The sequence below is a fragment of the Spodoptera frugiperda genome, chromosome 7 (genome assembly GCF_023101765.2).
Source record: "Spodoptera frugiperda isolate SF20-4 chromosome 7, AGI-APGP_CSIRO_Sfru_2.0, whole genome shotgun sequence".
Lineage (NCBI taxonomy): Eukaryota > Metazoa > Arthropoda > Insecta > Lepidoptera > Noctuidae > Spodoptera > Spodoptera frugiperda.
Window position 1 is genome coordinate 5,080,625 of NC_064218.1, and position 15,452 is coordinate 5,096,076.

The 15,452-nt window shown below is 35.5% G+C and overlaps 2 protein-coding genes across 4 annotated transcripts in view; one reads left to right on the forward strand and one right to left on the reverse strand.

The window, feature by feature from the left end:
* LOC118265968 (ATP-dependent RNA helicase vasa) overlaps positions 1-15,452 on the forward strand; it is a 239,972-nt gene that overhangs the window by 109,459 nt on the left and 115,061 nt on the right. The window lies entirely within an intron of this gene.
* Positions 1-15,452, reverse strand: part of LOC118266367 (G-protein coupled receptor dmsr-1) — a 70,152-nt gene that overhangs the window by 4,243 nt on the left and 50,457 nt on the right. For all 3 annotated transcript variants that reach the window (XM_035579788.2, XM_035579786.2, XM_035579787.2), the window contains exons 3-5: positions 9,961-10,119; positions 4,753-4,889; positions 150-252 (exon numbers count right to left, since the gene is read on the reverse strand). In XM_035579788.2, coding sequence (XP_035435681.1) covers positions 150-252; positions 4,753-4,889; positions 9,961-10,119 — 399 coding nt within the window. The remainder of the gene's footprint in view (positions 1-149; positions 253-4,752; positions 4,890-9,960; positions 10,120-15,452) is intronic.

The following is a 15,452-nucleotide window of genomic DNA, read 5'->3' on the forward strand; positions in this document are numbered from 1 at the left end:
TATAGAAGTGAATAGACAACTATGGATACATTCATACACTACACATGTGAAAATAAACACCTCATATTCCAAAAATCGATCTTTAAGGAGCTATCAAAGTACAAAAATCACGTAAATAGAATGCAGACTATGTAGTAGTATAGACTTACCATGAAAGTAGGTGCGCACAGTATAGGAGGCAATATGAAACTCGTTAGGATTGCGATGCTACACCGCCTTTCCGTGCACAATATGTGACTTTTGTCTGAGTACCTGCAACAGATAGCAATTAAATTAATACTTGAAGTGTACCTAATACATAGGGTCTAATAGTATCATAATAATATATATTATAATTATAAATGTGGAAGTTTGTTTATTTACTCCTATCACGTCAAAACGGCTGAAGAGGATCGAGATGAAATTTTGAACAGGGGTAAATTACGGTCTGGAATAACAATATTATGGAACGGCGGGCGAAGTCGTTGCAGAAGCTAGTGGAATTATAAATCAATGGAACGTTCGACAAATACTGAATGTATTCAAACTTTAATTTCAACGACTTAACTAACGTGTTTAATATTTAAAAAGCTATAGAATTCCATGAGCAGAAACGTATCATAACATAATTTTTCTTTCTACTGTAAAAACACTATTAAATACTTTTTAAATGTCATATAATATTTTAAATTCATTAATATCATAAAGTATACAGACCTAAACATAGTTCAAATAATAAAAATAAGAACAAATATAATTTATTTTCTGTATCAGCGAGAATGGTTTTCCCAAGAGACATTGAAACAACATCGCAATTCTGCGCAGTCGACGGAAAATTAATTGGTTTTTAGCAAATACTTCAAGTCCAAGTTCCTAAGAAAAGGTTAATTAATTAGGTGTTTAATTAGGCTCTATCTGTGGCCTATGTCATTAATCAGGACCAGTTGATTGTGTCTTAGGGACTAATCAGTTTCATGAAAGAAAAGTTACGCCCCTTAATTATTGAACACCTTGACGTTAGATTAAAGGTATACGTTTATGTTATAACTAGGTTCTGCCAGCGGTTTTGTCCGCGTTTCCGTGGGATGAAAAGTATTCTATGTGTTACACAAGTTAGCCAAGTTAGTCTGTATACTAAATTAAATAAAAATACGTTCAGTACTTTCAGCGTGATAGACGGACAAACATCCGAATAAACAAACTTTCACATTCATAATTTTTGTCTGACAGTGTGATTGGTTAAGCTGTATGAGCTCACGCGACAATATTTTTACAAACAATTTGTATCATAACGTTTAGAATTCACTATTATATCAAAATTGTAAAAATAATATAATATTTTTAGTGAAAAAAAAACTTTATATTATTTCTATTTTGTCAATTACCCCAGATAAATTAATTACTTTGTTCATACCTCCTATGGTATCAAATATTTAGTACCTACATTTAACGTAAGTATCTTCAATTAAAATAGGATCAGCATTTCAGCTTGTCGGTTACCATGGAAACCATAAACATAGCGGCTTTGTTATTTACCTCTGTATACATACTTGAGTTAATTTGTATAAAATCCCGTAAAAGGTTAGACACCTAAAAGGTTACGTCACGCCCATGCTAATAGCCATTTTGCGGTGGTTACCTATAAGTACCTACTTGTTTATAAGTAGCAACACGTGTCTGATAAACCAATAGGTTAGCACTGATATAATGATCGCGTGACGATCTCCGGCTACCGTAAGTGCGGGCCTGCGGACGGCGAGCAAGGGTAGCGTTCTGCGCGCGCCTCAAAGAGCCATCAGACCACCACAGATGGGGCCCAGTAGGGCTGATGCCTGATCCGGAGCTGCGGACTACCTAGCAGGTTTACCGGGGATCCGGCTCGAAGGGCAGAAGTAGGAACGGGGTGGTTTTTAGTCAGTAAGAGTCTGACACTCCCTCCCGCCTCGCCCAAGGCGGGAGAAGTCATTGGATGATTTTCCCCCCTCAAAAAAAGCACTGATATAATAAAGCTCAAAATCTTTTAGATTTCATTTCATCGCACTTTTTTAACCAATGAGATTTTAAAAAAAAGTATAAAGTCAAAAGATTTATTTGCTAATGAATACAGTTATATAAAATGTATTACAAAATGTCGATCAGTTCAATATTCAGTCATAATATAACGACATGCAAAATACATATGTATTTATCTTAAATACACATTGAACCAAATTATTGGTAGTTCCCGAATTTTGTTAGGAGGTTTATTACAAATTTGAATGCACATGGGAAAACAATTTCGTTTGTACAGTTTCGTTCTCATTTTTGGAAGAGTTAATTTATTTGGAAATCTTGTTTTAAATTAATAAAACCATTAAATTACATTATTAACCCCATTAATAGTATTAACCTTTCGTCTGCGGGTATATGAGACAACAATAGAATACACATTGTGTCTCGCACTGATCAGTGCTTCAGCATTATGACGGGTTAAATAACATTTTTGTATGTATAAATTAAATTCAAGAATACCGATATCACTGCTGTATATCACATGCAGTTACACTCTTTCTAAGCACAGTAAAGTGAATTTGATGTGACGCTATTCAATTTTAAGTTGTACTTAAATATCGTGCTATTTCTTTAATTTTATGAAGAATTGATATTGACAGAACTACATTTGAGAGCGACTTAAAATTGAGTAGAGTTGAGTCTTCGGGCATTAGTCTCACTTTTTCATTTTGTTTACAAACAGTCCAAATCGATCTTTACTTAAGTATAATATAGGCTTAATGATTGTTTACAACCGTAATAAATATAAGTTGCATAACCAGATCGATGAAATTAATCAAACTTTACTCGACTCGGGAATTAAACCTCACCGTAGAGCGCCAGTGGTCGCTAATGGTCTTACCTATCGCTACCCTATAAAGCCGCGACCGCACTACAGCGGAACCGCGGCGGTTTTTAACCGCGTAATTTTGTAAAACAAGATACTGAATACTCGTGACCGCACTTGTGGTTTTATTTAAAAAACAAAAAAAGCACGCCTTTTTATCCCCGAAGGGGTTGGCAGAGGTGCACATTATGACACGTAATGCCGCTATACAATGTACACCCACTTTTCACCATTTGTATTATAAGTCCCATGTAATAGGGGGTGATTTATTTATTTACTGCACTTAAAATTGTACGTAGGCAGACATAGTGCCTTAGGCATTCTCACTTGTCAACCTTTGGGTGATACAGAGATAGTGTTTTAATACAATTTAGTGATACTTAATTTATTTATTTATTCAAAGTCAAAGTCAAAATTATTTATTTCAAATAGACCACTTTTGAACGTCAAGGAATTGTGTATTTTAAGGAAAGCAGAACAATTATATTTCAGAAAAAATAACAATGGAAACTAATACTATAAATTGCTAATAACAAGCCTACGCGGTTAAAAACCGCCGCGGTTCCGCCATATTACGTTCGGGGCCTAAGTTAGTATAGATAAAGAGAACTTATCACAAACGGATTGATAATATCCTCCGTGGGTAATGAAGCGAGTATTATGTTTGAACCAATGGACCATCGGGCTGTTAGTCCGACATTCTAGCTCATTCGACTGTACCAAAGTGTCATTACACTTGTGAACTTTTGACTTGTCTACTCTAAGGGCACGGTAATCTGTGCTATCTAAATATTTGTAGGTAACCTATACCAATAGTTACGTTTAGTTTGGTGTATTTTCTATTTATGATGGTTCTTATTTTAAATGAAATGAAGTCTAAAAGTTTGAAAAGAAGAAGTGAATAATCTATAGTACCTATTATCTATGGTCATCCCTGTAAAAGAAATATTGTTTTTGTCTATGATATACTCTGTGGTCATCGATTTCTAGTTCCGTTGTATTTTAAAAGTTCAATTAAAGATTTTCTATATTTTACCTAAAATAAATTTATTTCATCGCTATAACAACAAATAATGAAGAACTTTAATATTTTCCTCTTTGGTCTAAAGGTATCAAATTGGTTAATGTTGTGGTTATGTAAGAATGAAATAAAAACGTTGTTTAAAATTACATTTAAAACGCCTTACAAAATGGCTATGATTCTCGCAACAATTTATCACCAATGCCAGTGCTCTGATTTGTACAATATGTCCCTGAAGTCAATCGCACGAATTGCAGGGTCGCTAAAATGTCCTACGATGCGGCACGATATAATGAGCTCCACATTTAGTGCACTTGCTACAGAACAATACTTTCCCCCTCTCCGTCATCTACCCCCTCCCACCTAACAGCCCTTGTTGTTAAAATAAAACGACTTTATGAACTAGAACATTTTTCGCTTCTTATATGAAAAATTGTTGAACCAAATTTGGTAATTTTGATGTAGAAATGAGGCTTATTTTTTTTCTAATCATATTACTATTGGTCTTATATACTTCATTATTATAATTAATTCGAGTTTTTAACAATAGTGAGTATATTAAAATGAACTTTGAATGGACGGTTGGTGTGGTGGCTGGGCAACTGGCTGTCGCGCAGCGTGTAGCGGGTTCGATTCACTTAGCAACACTTTGTGTGATCCATAAATTGTTGTTACGGGTTTGGGTGTCATATGACATAGTATGTTTGTAAATGCATCAACGACACAGGAGAAAATATTAATGTGGGACAGTGTCTATTGAAAAAAAAGAACTAACCAAAATAGCCGGAGAAAAGTGCATACCTTACAAGTTTCTTCTTCTATTTTACGTTACAAATAAATCAAAAAGGCTTAAAATAAAGGCAAAAATACTTACTTTATAGCCAAATATCTCCATATAGCGAGGGACAGAGTGAGACATATAGACGCCGTGTGAAGTATCTGAGCGAAGTGCATATGAAATAGCAGGTACATCGCCCATGAGTATGGAAAATCCAATTTTTCCGGCAGGACCTGTGAAATAAAAGTCAATTATAGTTCAAACACTCGTGAATATTTTATTTTTTTGCAGTTTTCTCTATATTGGCACGTATTTTTTATCTGAAGTATTAATTAATACTCTATGTTTTTCACCTCTCTGTCTGTTGGTACTTTGGTACTACAATGTTTTTAGTTTATTTAAATAAAACTTAATTATATTTAGTGACTGGAGACCTTGACCATAAATTAAACTGACATAAAGGACAAGATCAAGTAGACTGCATTGTGTCTTTGATAGAACAGGAGAAGACTAAAACGTGCCTAGCTTTTTGGGGAAAAAGACTAGGGAGTGTGGGATTTTTACTTCACTAAAACTACCCCGGTGGCCACCTTGATAGCATAGAAATAAAGAAACAAGACTCCGATGTCACGTCTACTTGGAAAGTCATAGCACGTCAGAACATTATGTGAGAACCGTGCAAGTTTATACAAGTTATGTAATTATATTTCAGTCAGTCCCACGGTAGGGAGCGACTTTTTAGGAATACTAAACTATTGCTTTCATAGAAAAAGTAAGGATAAGTATTTCTTTTTACTGCCTTGTTGCTCGCGTGGTCGCAAGTGTGGCTGCCAAGCAAGGGCTCTCGGGTTCGCTTCCCGGGTCGGGCAAAGTATTGTTGGGCTATTTTCAGATTTTCGAAAAATTGGTAGTAAAAGAACGGAGTCAAATAGTGAAAAGAGGATATACGTTGTGCATTACGTGCCGTATCGGCACGGCAGAGGTGCACATTACGGCACGTAATGCTGCTATACAATGTACGCCCACTTTTCACCATGTGGGTGAGCCTATTGCCATATACTGAACACAATTCCAGACTCCATGCTATTACTGGGAAATTTTCGTATTTACAAAATTTTCATAGTAGATACACTGACAGAATTTTGAACAATCATTAATTGAAAACGAAGTGGAATAGACATATACTGGGCACAACTCCAGATCTCGTGTTACCACTGAAAAATCTTCGAAAAGCCGAATAAAGCCTAGTAATAATATTTTCCACATCTGTCTAAAATATAATGATGTGTTAAGAAAGAGACAAATTGAAGCGTTTAAACCCCATTTATGTTATCAACTCACTTCACTCAGTTTATTTGGGTTGAAACGAGGATAAAATGAGGGAAATCGGTTGACCTATTTATTTTTCAATAAAACTGACAAGAGTGGTTTTCGACTATGAACCACAACCATTATGTAGCCGTCACTGGAAGATATTGAAGGCGGCAATTGATGTCTTCGGTCCAATAATTTTGAGGCGGAAGGGGAATATTTGATGGTGTTTTTGTTTTATTTTGTCTTTAAAAAGGTGTTATTTTTTTTTTGAGGGGGATAATCATCCGATGTCTTCTCCCGCCTTGGGCGAGGCGAGAGGGAGTGTCAGACTCTTACTGACTAAAATACACCCCGTTCCTACTCCTGCTTTTCGAACCGGAGCCCCGGTAAACCCGCTAGGTAGTCCACAGCTCCGGATAAAAAAGGTGTTGGATAAATCATTAACGCCTTTTTATAAGAATAACAATTTCTTGTATCGTTTAATAGCAAATTATAGACATAGCTTTGTTTATATACAGAGTGTAAACGGAACGCTCCCGAACGCCGCAAACAGGTGATGGTAAAAAACTAATTTTATATAAGTTTTTAAACTGACATGGTCACTAGTAATATCATTAAAATGGGATATTTACGGGAAACGCACAAAGACTAATAAACATGGTAAATATAATTTAAGTTCTAATGATATAACTAGTTTTATTTTTAAAAAATTAAAGAATTAAGTTTATTTTACTTTAAGAGATAAAAATCTTCAACAAATGTTCATAACTTATAACAAAAGTTCGTATAGAACTATAAAGGTTCTATCTACTCGTATTCTGCACTGCACAGTACAAACAACGTGCTCGTCACGTTATTTTAATTAAATAGATTACGTAGATAAAGCAAACACGTGTTTTTCGCCACACAACATAAATTATGTACAACATAGTAATTATCTATGTTCTGTTATCTGTTCTATTCATCATAAACTACTTCCTCTAAATCAATAATTTTCTGATAACTTTTATCTTCAGCACACGGCTGAAACCAGTTTTTTCAGAATTCAACATATATGTATTATGTATTACTAGCTCCTGTTATGGGCTTTGCCCGCTTCCCGTGGGATAAAAAGTAACCTACCACCTAAATGAACTCATACCCTGTATGTATACAAAATTTCATAAAAATTCCTTCTGTGGTTTATAATATTAATATTATAACTAGTATACAGAAGATGCGCACAGACATTTTTTGATGGTAAGAGCCAGTAAGCGAGCTGACGAATCACCTGATGGTAAGCAATCGCCGCCAGCCATGGATACCAGCTACACCAGAGGCATTACAAGTGCGTTGCCCGGCCTTTTAGGGGTTAATAATTTGAGGGATGTTGGGGAATCGGGCATTGATAAGATTGGAATGGGGTCAATTAGGCCTCCAGTAACCACACTGACACAACGAAACTCAACGCAAGCATTATTTCACGTGAGTTTTCTGTGAGGCCGTCGTATCACTCTAGTCGTGCCAGCCAAAACATGGCTCTCCCACCCTTAACCTACATTCCAACATTGAACACACACACACACACACAACGTCACGCCTTTTTATCCCCAAAGCGGTAGGCACATTGCAGCACGTAATGCCGCTATACAATGTCCAACATCGAACCACGCAATAAAACATTATCCCGACGAATCTAATAAGAACTTACACTCAGTGGAGTGCGAATGCAATCAATATTATCTACTAATGAGCAGTGACGAAATATACATACAACGTTCATTAGTAATTCAGCTTACAAAGTTACATAATATTTTACATACACTTTTTATAGCGAGAAGCAAATTTAATTTCATTTGCTTAAAGTAACAGAATAGCTAACAGAACATCAAAAAGTAATACTTGATGATTTTGCATCAAAATAATAGATATCCATGCTGCTCGTGATTATGGGCCCTCACTTGGCTTGAAACTAGTCGAGTTACTAGGCCAAACATAAGTGATACCTTCACACAAAAGTCCTTAGTAATAAAGTAAAAATAAAAAGCTTTTGGCCAACTTTTGAACTATTTGCCCTGTCCGCTACAAGCTTCAATATGTAATTAAAGATTCCAGATTGAACTTCAAAAAAGATTGTCAAAAACTTCAAAGGCCTTTGCTTGGACAACAATCAGTGGAATAACTTGTTAGAAAAGTTGGATTTTTGAGTCAGGTCAATGGCTGACCGTCCTCTGATTTTGATTTTCGATTATGTCAGTTAAGGTTAAAGTGAATGTGTCTTATTCAAAGTCAAAATTATTTATTTCAAATATGATACCAGTAAGACCGGTAAGGAAAATCATAGCAAATATTAAAAATATCTGTCTGCCGGGCAGTCCTCTAGTGAAGCTATTTGCTCGTTCCTAAAGTGTTGAATCCTGTGCAGAAGAACGAGCAAGAAACTCCATAGATTATTATTTTCTATTCCAAGGTAGAAAACTCTAGGATCAGACCTATAGTGGAGTAAGTATTGTACCTTGTACTGCTTGTCGAATGAGAAAATTACCAAACTATATATCACCTAATATACCATACACAATGCACATCTACTTTCATATTTGTAATACCATTTCATTTTGTAACATAACCAAAACTTGAGTACAATGATGAGGAAAATATTTCAGTAACTTAAGTTAGTTCAACGTGTTTTTTGCCTGTCTGTCTGTGCATAAGAAGAACAATAGTAATTACATACGAACTAGACAGAGTCCAAACAAAGGGACAAAGCTGGAATGCACTATGTTCCAATAATTGCCACGTTACGTCCCTAGAATACAAATGGACAACGACTGAAGCTCTATGTCCACTGATTTTCAACGAGAAATTTCACAAACAGGTCAGCTTTCACTTCCATTGATAGCTAAACTGTTTGAAATATGTTGCATTGAATAGTACTTTAAACGCATAAACAACAGATATATGATTTCTTTGTCTTTGTTCCCCGTAAAGGTATGGCAGAGGTGTACAACTACAGACTCGAAATGCACAATTTCGATAAAATTAAAAACCTTAATATATAAACTGATTTGATGTGGATACTAGATAATATCCTGGTAGATATAACAAAATAACTTTGTTTGACTATCTATACATTTACTTACTGTAAATGGAATTTGGTGTAGAATAGTTTATGCCCAAATATCTTGATACCTTTATTTATTTGTCGTTGAACAGTTATGTTATTAGTCTCATTATAATGAGTCTAGAATCACTTACTATTAAGTACATGACATTAATAACAAAAAATGCCCTATCTAGGACAAGGTAATATTCGAACGTACTGTCTTTTTTTATAAAACGTTGCCCGTTGCCTGGATTTTCTCCTGTAAAGTGTGTGCTTATAATCGTATATTTACTCAATAAAATGTAAGAGAACTGACTGTTTAAACTGTTTGACAGAAATACGAAATTAAACGTAGGCTTTTTCATTAAAATGGCCCCAAAAAATAAGATTGAAAAATCCAATTATTCATTACATTGAAACTTTTACAAGTTAGAATAACGAATTGGTGAAAGTTTGAAGTTTATAGACTTTTTGAACATCTTTTACAGACAAGAAACTCTTTGATTACTCTTTTACATCGTATTGGTTTTACATTTTGTGTTTTTACTAAGAAACTGTTCAATCATTCGTTTCTTTACTTTTAAAATTCCGTTATTTTAGTTCCCTTGTATAAAAAAGGTTGTAACCAAACCTCAGAATTAATGAATCAATCTTTTATCCAAGTGAATCTTAGAATTAGATCGAGTTGTATCAAGGCCAATAATTGCAAGAAATATTTGTATTTCATGAAGTTATTAAGTCTAAGATAATTTATTGCTAAAGAACTTTCTACTTTGTTAGCATTAAGATTAGTAAAATATTGCAAAGGTCCTGAATTTGGAACAATTTAGAAAACAATTTACGAACTTAAATAATATGTCAAAAAAAACAAACCAATACAAATCTTTATGTATGCATTAATTACTTACCAAATGTCTATATATAACGAAGGGGACATATTCAATCATCACGAAGACGTCAGCGACAGCCAGCCACTTGAGGAGTCGGTTTATAGGAGCAGCAGCCATGTCTCTTCTCGTCAGGACGGCGATGTTCATTGTGTTGGCCAATACTCCTATAGTGCAAACCTGGAACAAAAGTGAAAATCAAATCAAAATATATCGTGCATAGATTTTTTTAGATTAACATGTAGGTATATCCACTGAGTAAAGGTGTCGCTTTTCTTAGGAGTTCGTCACCTTCATACTTGACAAGAGTGTTAGACTGCCTGTCGAACGGAGCTGAGCAAGGTAACGGAAAAATATTCTCTGAATTTGTTTCGGCGTTTCTTCTCAGAATAGCCAGATAGGAAAGGCTGGCCTTGTCTAATTATTTTAGAGATTAGTGTGTAAAAGTGTTATTTTGTAACCTACTTGCAAATATAAATACCATTTACCTTTTATCATATATTATATTGATTCCAATAGGATTGCATAAAATCTGTCCACTAAAGGAGCGGAGATTTAATGCAATCTTATTAGTTAATATTTCTCCGTTTCACTGCACAGGTAGACAGGCAGCCTTAGATTTAAAGCTTAGACATTTTCCGATCCGATTACTCTTACAAAGCCTATGCAAAGAAACTGTAACGTGAAAGACTGTTTAACCTCTCGTATGCCGTATATAAGACAACAATAAAAAACACATTGTGTCTCGCGTAGATCCGCGTTCCGCGTACGAAGCATTAAAGGCACATATCTTCTAGTACACAAAATAGACTTTAAAAGATAGATAGACTACTCTACTACTCTTTCATCTTTCTGCATGCTACTTTTTCATTCGTACGTATGTTACCTGACAGATACATAGGTACACATCACACAACAGTTTATTTCTGTTCTGTGATATACATAAACGCATTTGGCTATACAACCATGAATTCAAATGAAATACAGTCACATAAACATCAGATGGATATTTATCGCCCATGGTCTTGCTATTTAGATGCAATAAAACGTTTCTCCTTATGCCCGTTGCATTATTAATCTACGCTTAAGTGTTAATGTATGTATCAGTATTAGTTAGAATAAGTAGGTTTAGTATTCTCAAATATCTGTTTTTTTTTTACCCGACTGCGCCAGAAGGAGGGTTATTTATAACGTCACGCCTTTAATCCCCGAAGGGTTAGGCAGAGGTGCACATTATGGCACATAATGCCAATGTACACCCACAGTTCACAATTTATGTTGTAAGTCCCATGTAATTGGTGGTGAACCTATTGCCATATACCGGGCACATTTCCAGACTCCGTGCTACCACTGAGAAATTTTCGAAAAACCGAAAAAAACCCAGTAATACTTCGCCCGACCCGGGAATCGAACCCGAGACCCCTTGCCCGGCAGTCGCACTTACAACCACTCGGCCAACGAGGCAGTCAAATACCTGATTATGTCATGCAATTTAGTAAGTGATGCATTTCATCGAAGTGTTGGCCTGGTGATCTGTACACCAGTCTCATGTTAATTGTATAATTATTTGCTGTATATTGTTTAAATATTTATTTATTTATTAATTCATGTGTCAGCAGCACTTTTCTCTAAAATGATTATAATTTATCGAATAACTTTTGTAGTAAGTATTGTTATAATAATATAAGGAGTAGTATTATAATGTTCAGTGCCCTTAGTACGAGTTTGCTTTACAATGCGATCGGCGTTCTGATTGGTTGGTTCATTCTGCTTCACATCGAGATTCAACGGAATCATTTTAAATTACATACACGTTTCATCAATTATGTCTATATACAATGAACCGGACACAATTCCAAATGTCTTCTACGAGCGTCTACGAGCTTCTACCGAAAATCTCCAAAATCGTAACACTCAATAAATAGATTTATTTTTTGCAACAGAAGACATAAAATGCAATGGCCAAAATCCAGAAGATAACTGTACTTTTCTTGACCTACGAATCAGTCTTACTGCCGCACTCAGAAACATTTAATGATTTTGTACCGAAAACAATTGCTAAGGACTGGGTTAAGTAACCATTAAATGACTCTGAATACGGCGTATAGACTCCATGTCCAGTAATACTTAGTCTAGATACCAACAAGATAGTCACGTCTACCTCAGTATTACTTTTTATTACTTCTATAATAAAATATCGAGTTAAACTTGTAGGCGTATTTTCTGTACACAAAGTTTCCAAAAGTTATTGATAAACTTTAGTGGATATAGAAGTCTGGTTCTAGATTTGTCTAGTCTTATTATTATATTCACCTTAGGGTTATATTTTATCGGGACACATTCACTGGAGCTCTGTACCCTTAGTACGAGTTTGCTTTACGTCGAACGAAAACGAAACGAGAACTCGTTCAGCGCTCTGATTGGCCGGCGCGAATGAACTAGCCAATCAGAGCGCCGAACGCGCTCTCGGTAAACGTAAAGCAAACTCGTACTAAGGGTAGATTTGTTACCAACAAAACATTTCTTAGAATTGAGTTAACGAATAAAATTAAAATGCCTGCAAATTCTCTCAGTGTACTCAACACGCTATTCGAGAGCCACTTCATTATCCCAATGTCGGAATAAAGCCAGAAAATAATTAATTACGTTTCGGACAACTTTAATACTGGTAATGTCGAGATAATATCATTAACACCGTTGTAATTTTAATTATAATTCTCAAAAGTTAAAAATAATTGAGATTGAATCAAAATACTAGCGTACTTGTTAAACATTTGTTATAGGTAAAGTACTACGTATAATATTACTTCTTGTATATTTTAGTACATAATACGCCAGTGCTACCTATTTCCATTTTCATTTTTTAAATATCAATTTGTATGTCATTTGTTTCTATTTTTCACAATGTTATTGCATGCAATATTAACCTCTCGTATGCCTAATATAAGACACATAGAAAACAATACTCATAATATTGTGTCTCGCGTAGATCTAAGTTTCGGCACACGACGGGTTAATTGAATCTCATAAGATTAAAACGTTTTTGTCATTCCTGGAACACAAATCTAAGATTTAACTATAATTATCTTTATTAAACATTCATAGCAATTTACGTAATCGTTACTCCACTACAAAATACATACATACCTTTACACAAAACATTATTCTTTTATAAAAAAGACCTTCAAAAATCTCTTTGATTTCTTTCCCATTGAACTTGCGATTTTCTTGAACATTGAACAATTATTATCCTCTGTAATGCTACCCTTCATTTAACCTATCCGACCGAAACCTTTTCTATGTTTAACATTTTACGGTCTGGCAACACCTATAATAAATATTTACATTAGCAGTACATACGTCTGAGATATCAAAGTCGATATTTACTTTATAAACTCAGTATTATTAGTAGTATCTTTGAGTATTTATATAATAACTTTGCAAGTGTGAGTCATTATAGGTTGTATTTGTAATATAACCTATAAATACCTAGGTTTCGGAGAATCATATCAGGTCAATACTGTACGAATTATTGTTGATAAATGAGTATCTAAAGGAGCTATTTCGTCCGGAGCTGTGGTCAACGTAACATTACCAGGGCTCTGGATCAAAGCAGGAGAAGGAACGGGGTGGTTTTTTGTCAGTAAGAGACTGACACTCCCTCCTGCCTCGTCCCAGGCGGGAGAAGTCATTGAATGATATTCCATTCTCAAAATAAATAGACGTCGCCGTGTCTGCGTACGCTGCTCATGAGGAAGAGTCCCTCTAAGACTCGAAACTAGTAAAGCTTTTTCTCTAAATATTTATACAAACATTATGTGAAATAACATAAACTCTCTTGAATTTTGCTGTTATTTTGGTTTAAAAACAGTATATTCTAACGATACCTTCAAAGGTAAGCTATGTAAAGTAAAATCTATTAATAAATGAAAATAATAGGTATATTAAATCTTTCTGGTTTGTCCCATAAATAACTCAATACAATTTGAAACATCCCTCTTCTCTCGTTAATGAGAGAAACCGTATAATTATCTTAGAGCCTGTCCACATCTCCACGTCACGACGTCGTCAACGTGGAACGGTGCGGTAACGTGACACGGTACGTTGACGTGACGTGCAAATTTACGTTAACGTAACGCAAAAATGACGCAGAAACATTACATGTCGCCGTGGCTTGTAAAATTCTGGTACATTCTTCACAAACATACGTCATATCTCTAGCCTTGGGCGAAGCGAGATTGAATGTCAGACTCTTACTGACTAAAAACCAGCCCGTTCCCACTCCTGCTTTTCGACGTGCCACGAGATATGGACCGCACAAGACTTAATTTGCTGCTAATGTTAAAAAGACATTGACATTGAAGCATTAACTGAGCGAGCGCATCGAGCTACGTCGGCTTACTGACGCCGTGACGCGCCGTCTCTCGGCGACGTTGCCGTACCGTGCACTAGAACGATGCGGCAACGTAACGTGACACGTTAACGCTAGCTGCCTTCGATCAACAGTTGGTATTGTTGATCGAAGCTAGCTGCGGACTACCTAGCGGGTTTACCGGGGCTCCGGCTCGAAAAGCAGGAGTAGGAACGGGGTGGTTTTTAGTCAGTAAGAGTCTGACACTCCCTCTCGCTTCGCCCAAGGCAAAAGAAGTCATTGAATGATTTTCCCCCCTCAAAAAAAACCCGTTCCACGTTGACGACGCCGTGACGTGGAGATGTGGACACGCCCTTAGTCAAGAACAAATTGTTAATTATAATTAGAGGGCTGGCATCCTCATTTATATCATACGTTCCAACCCGACATTAAATCATTAATTGTACTATTTTGAACATTAATTATTTTATTCTTCAGAGGGGTAAGTAGAGATGTACGTAATAAATTGGGTCACTGGTGCGCCTTGGCGAAAAGCGAGTATTTCCTTAAACATGTTGTTTCCTCAAAACCCATACAAAAGAAAGAGAGGTACAATTAAAACCCTTATAAACTTGGTAATTGAAAAGCTTAAATTATACTTTATAAACTTCACACAGACAAATCACTCACAAATTTTATTTCAATTAGAACTTTACAAGTATTAAAATAGAATTGTTTTTCATTCACTCCATTCCAAAGCTTAATAAAACTGATACGATATAACAATGTGGTTTGTCTGAATCTGTTTAGAGAACCACAATGTAAGCGTTAATGTCGTGTGGTTCGCCTGGAAACTGAGAAATACATTAAAGAAATATCTAGAGGTTTTAAATAATACTCAAGGCGCTTTCAAATATATTTTAGGTTAAGTAGCTTATGTCAGGTTCAACAAATAGTAGGCTGTTTTGTGTGCTTATAGTTATTTAACCCATTCTGAGAATGTGACCTGAATTTTTGAAGCTTTTTTTTTTTTACATTTAATGGGTCGACGTTTGACCGCTATCTCACCTGATGGTAAGTGATGATGCGGCCTACGGTGGAGCACGTCTGCCCATAAGCAACCTATTCACTCGGGCCTTGAATACACCCAGGTTATACCCAT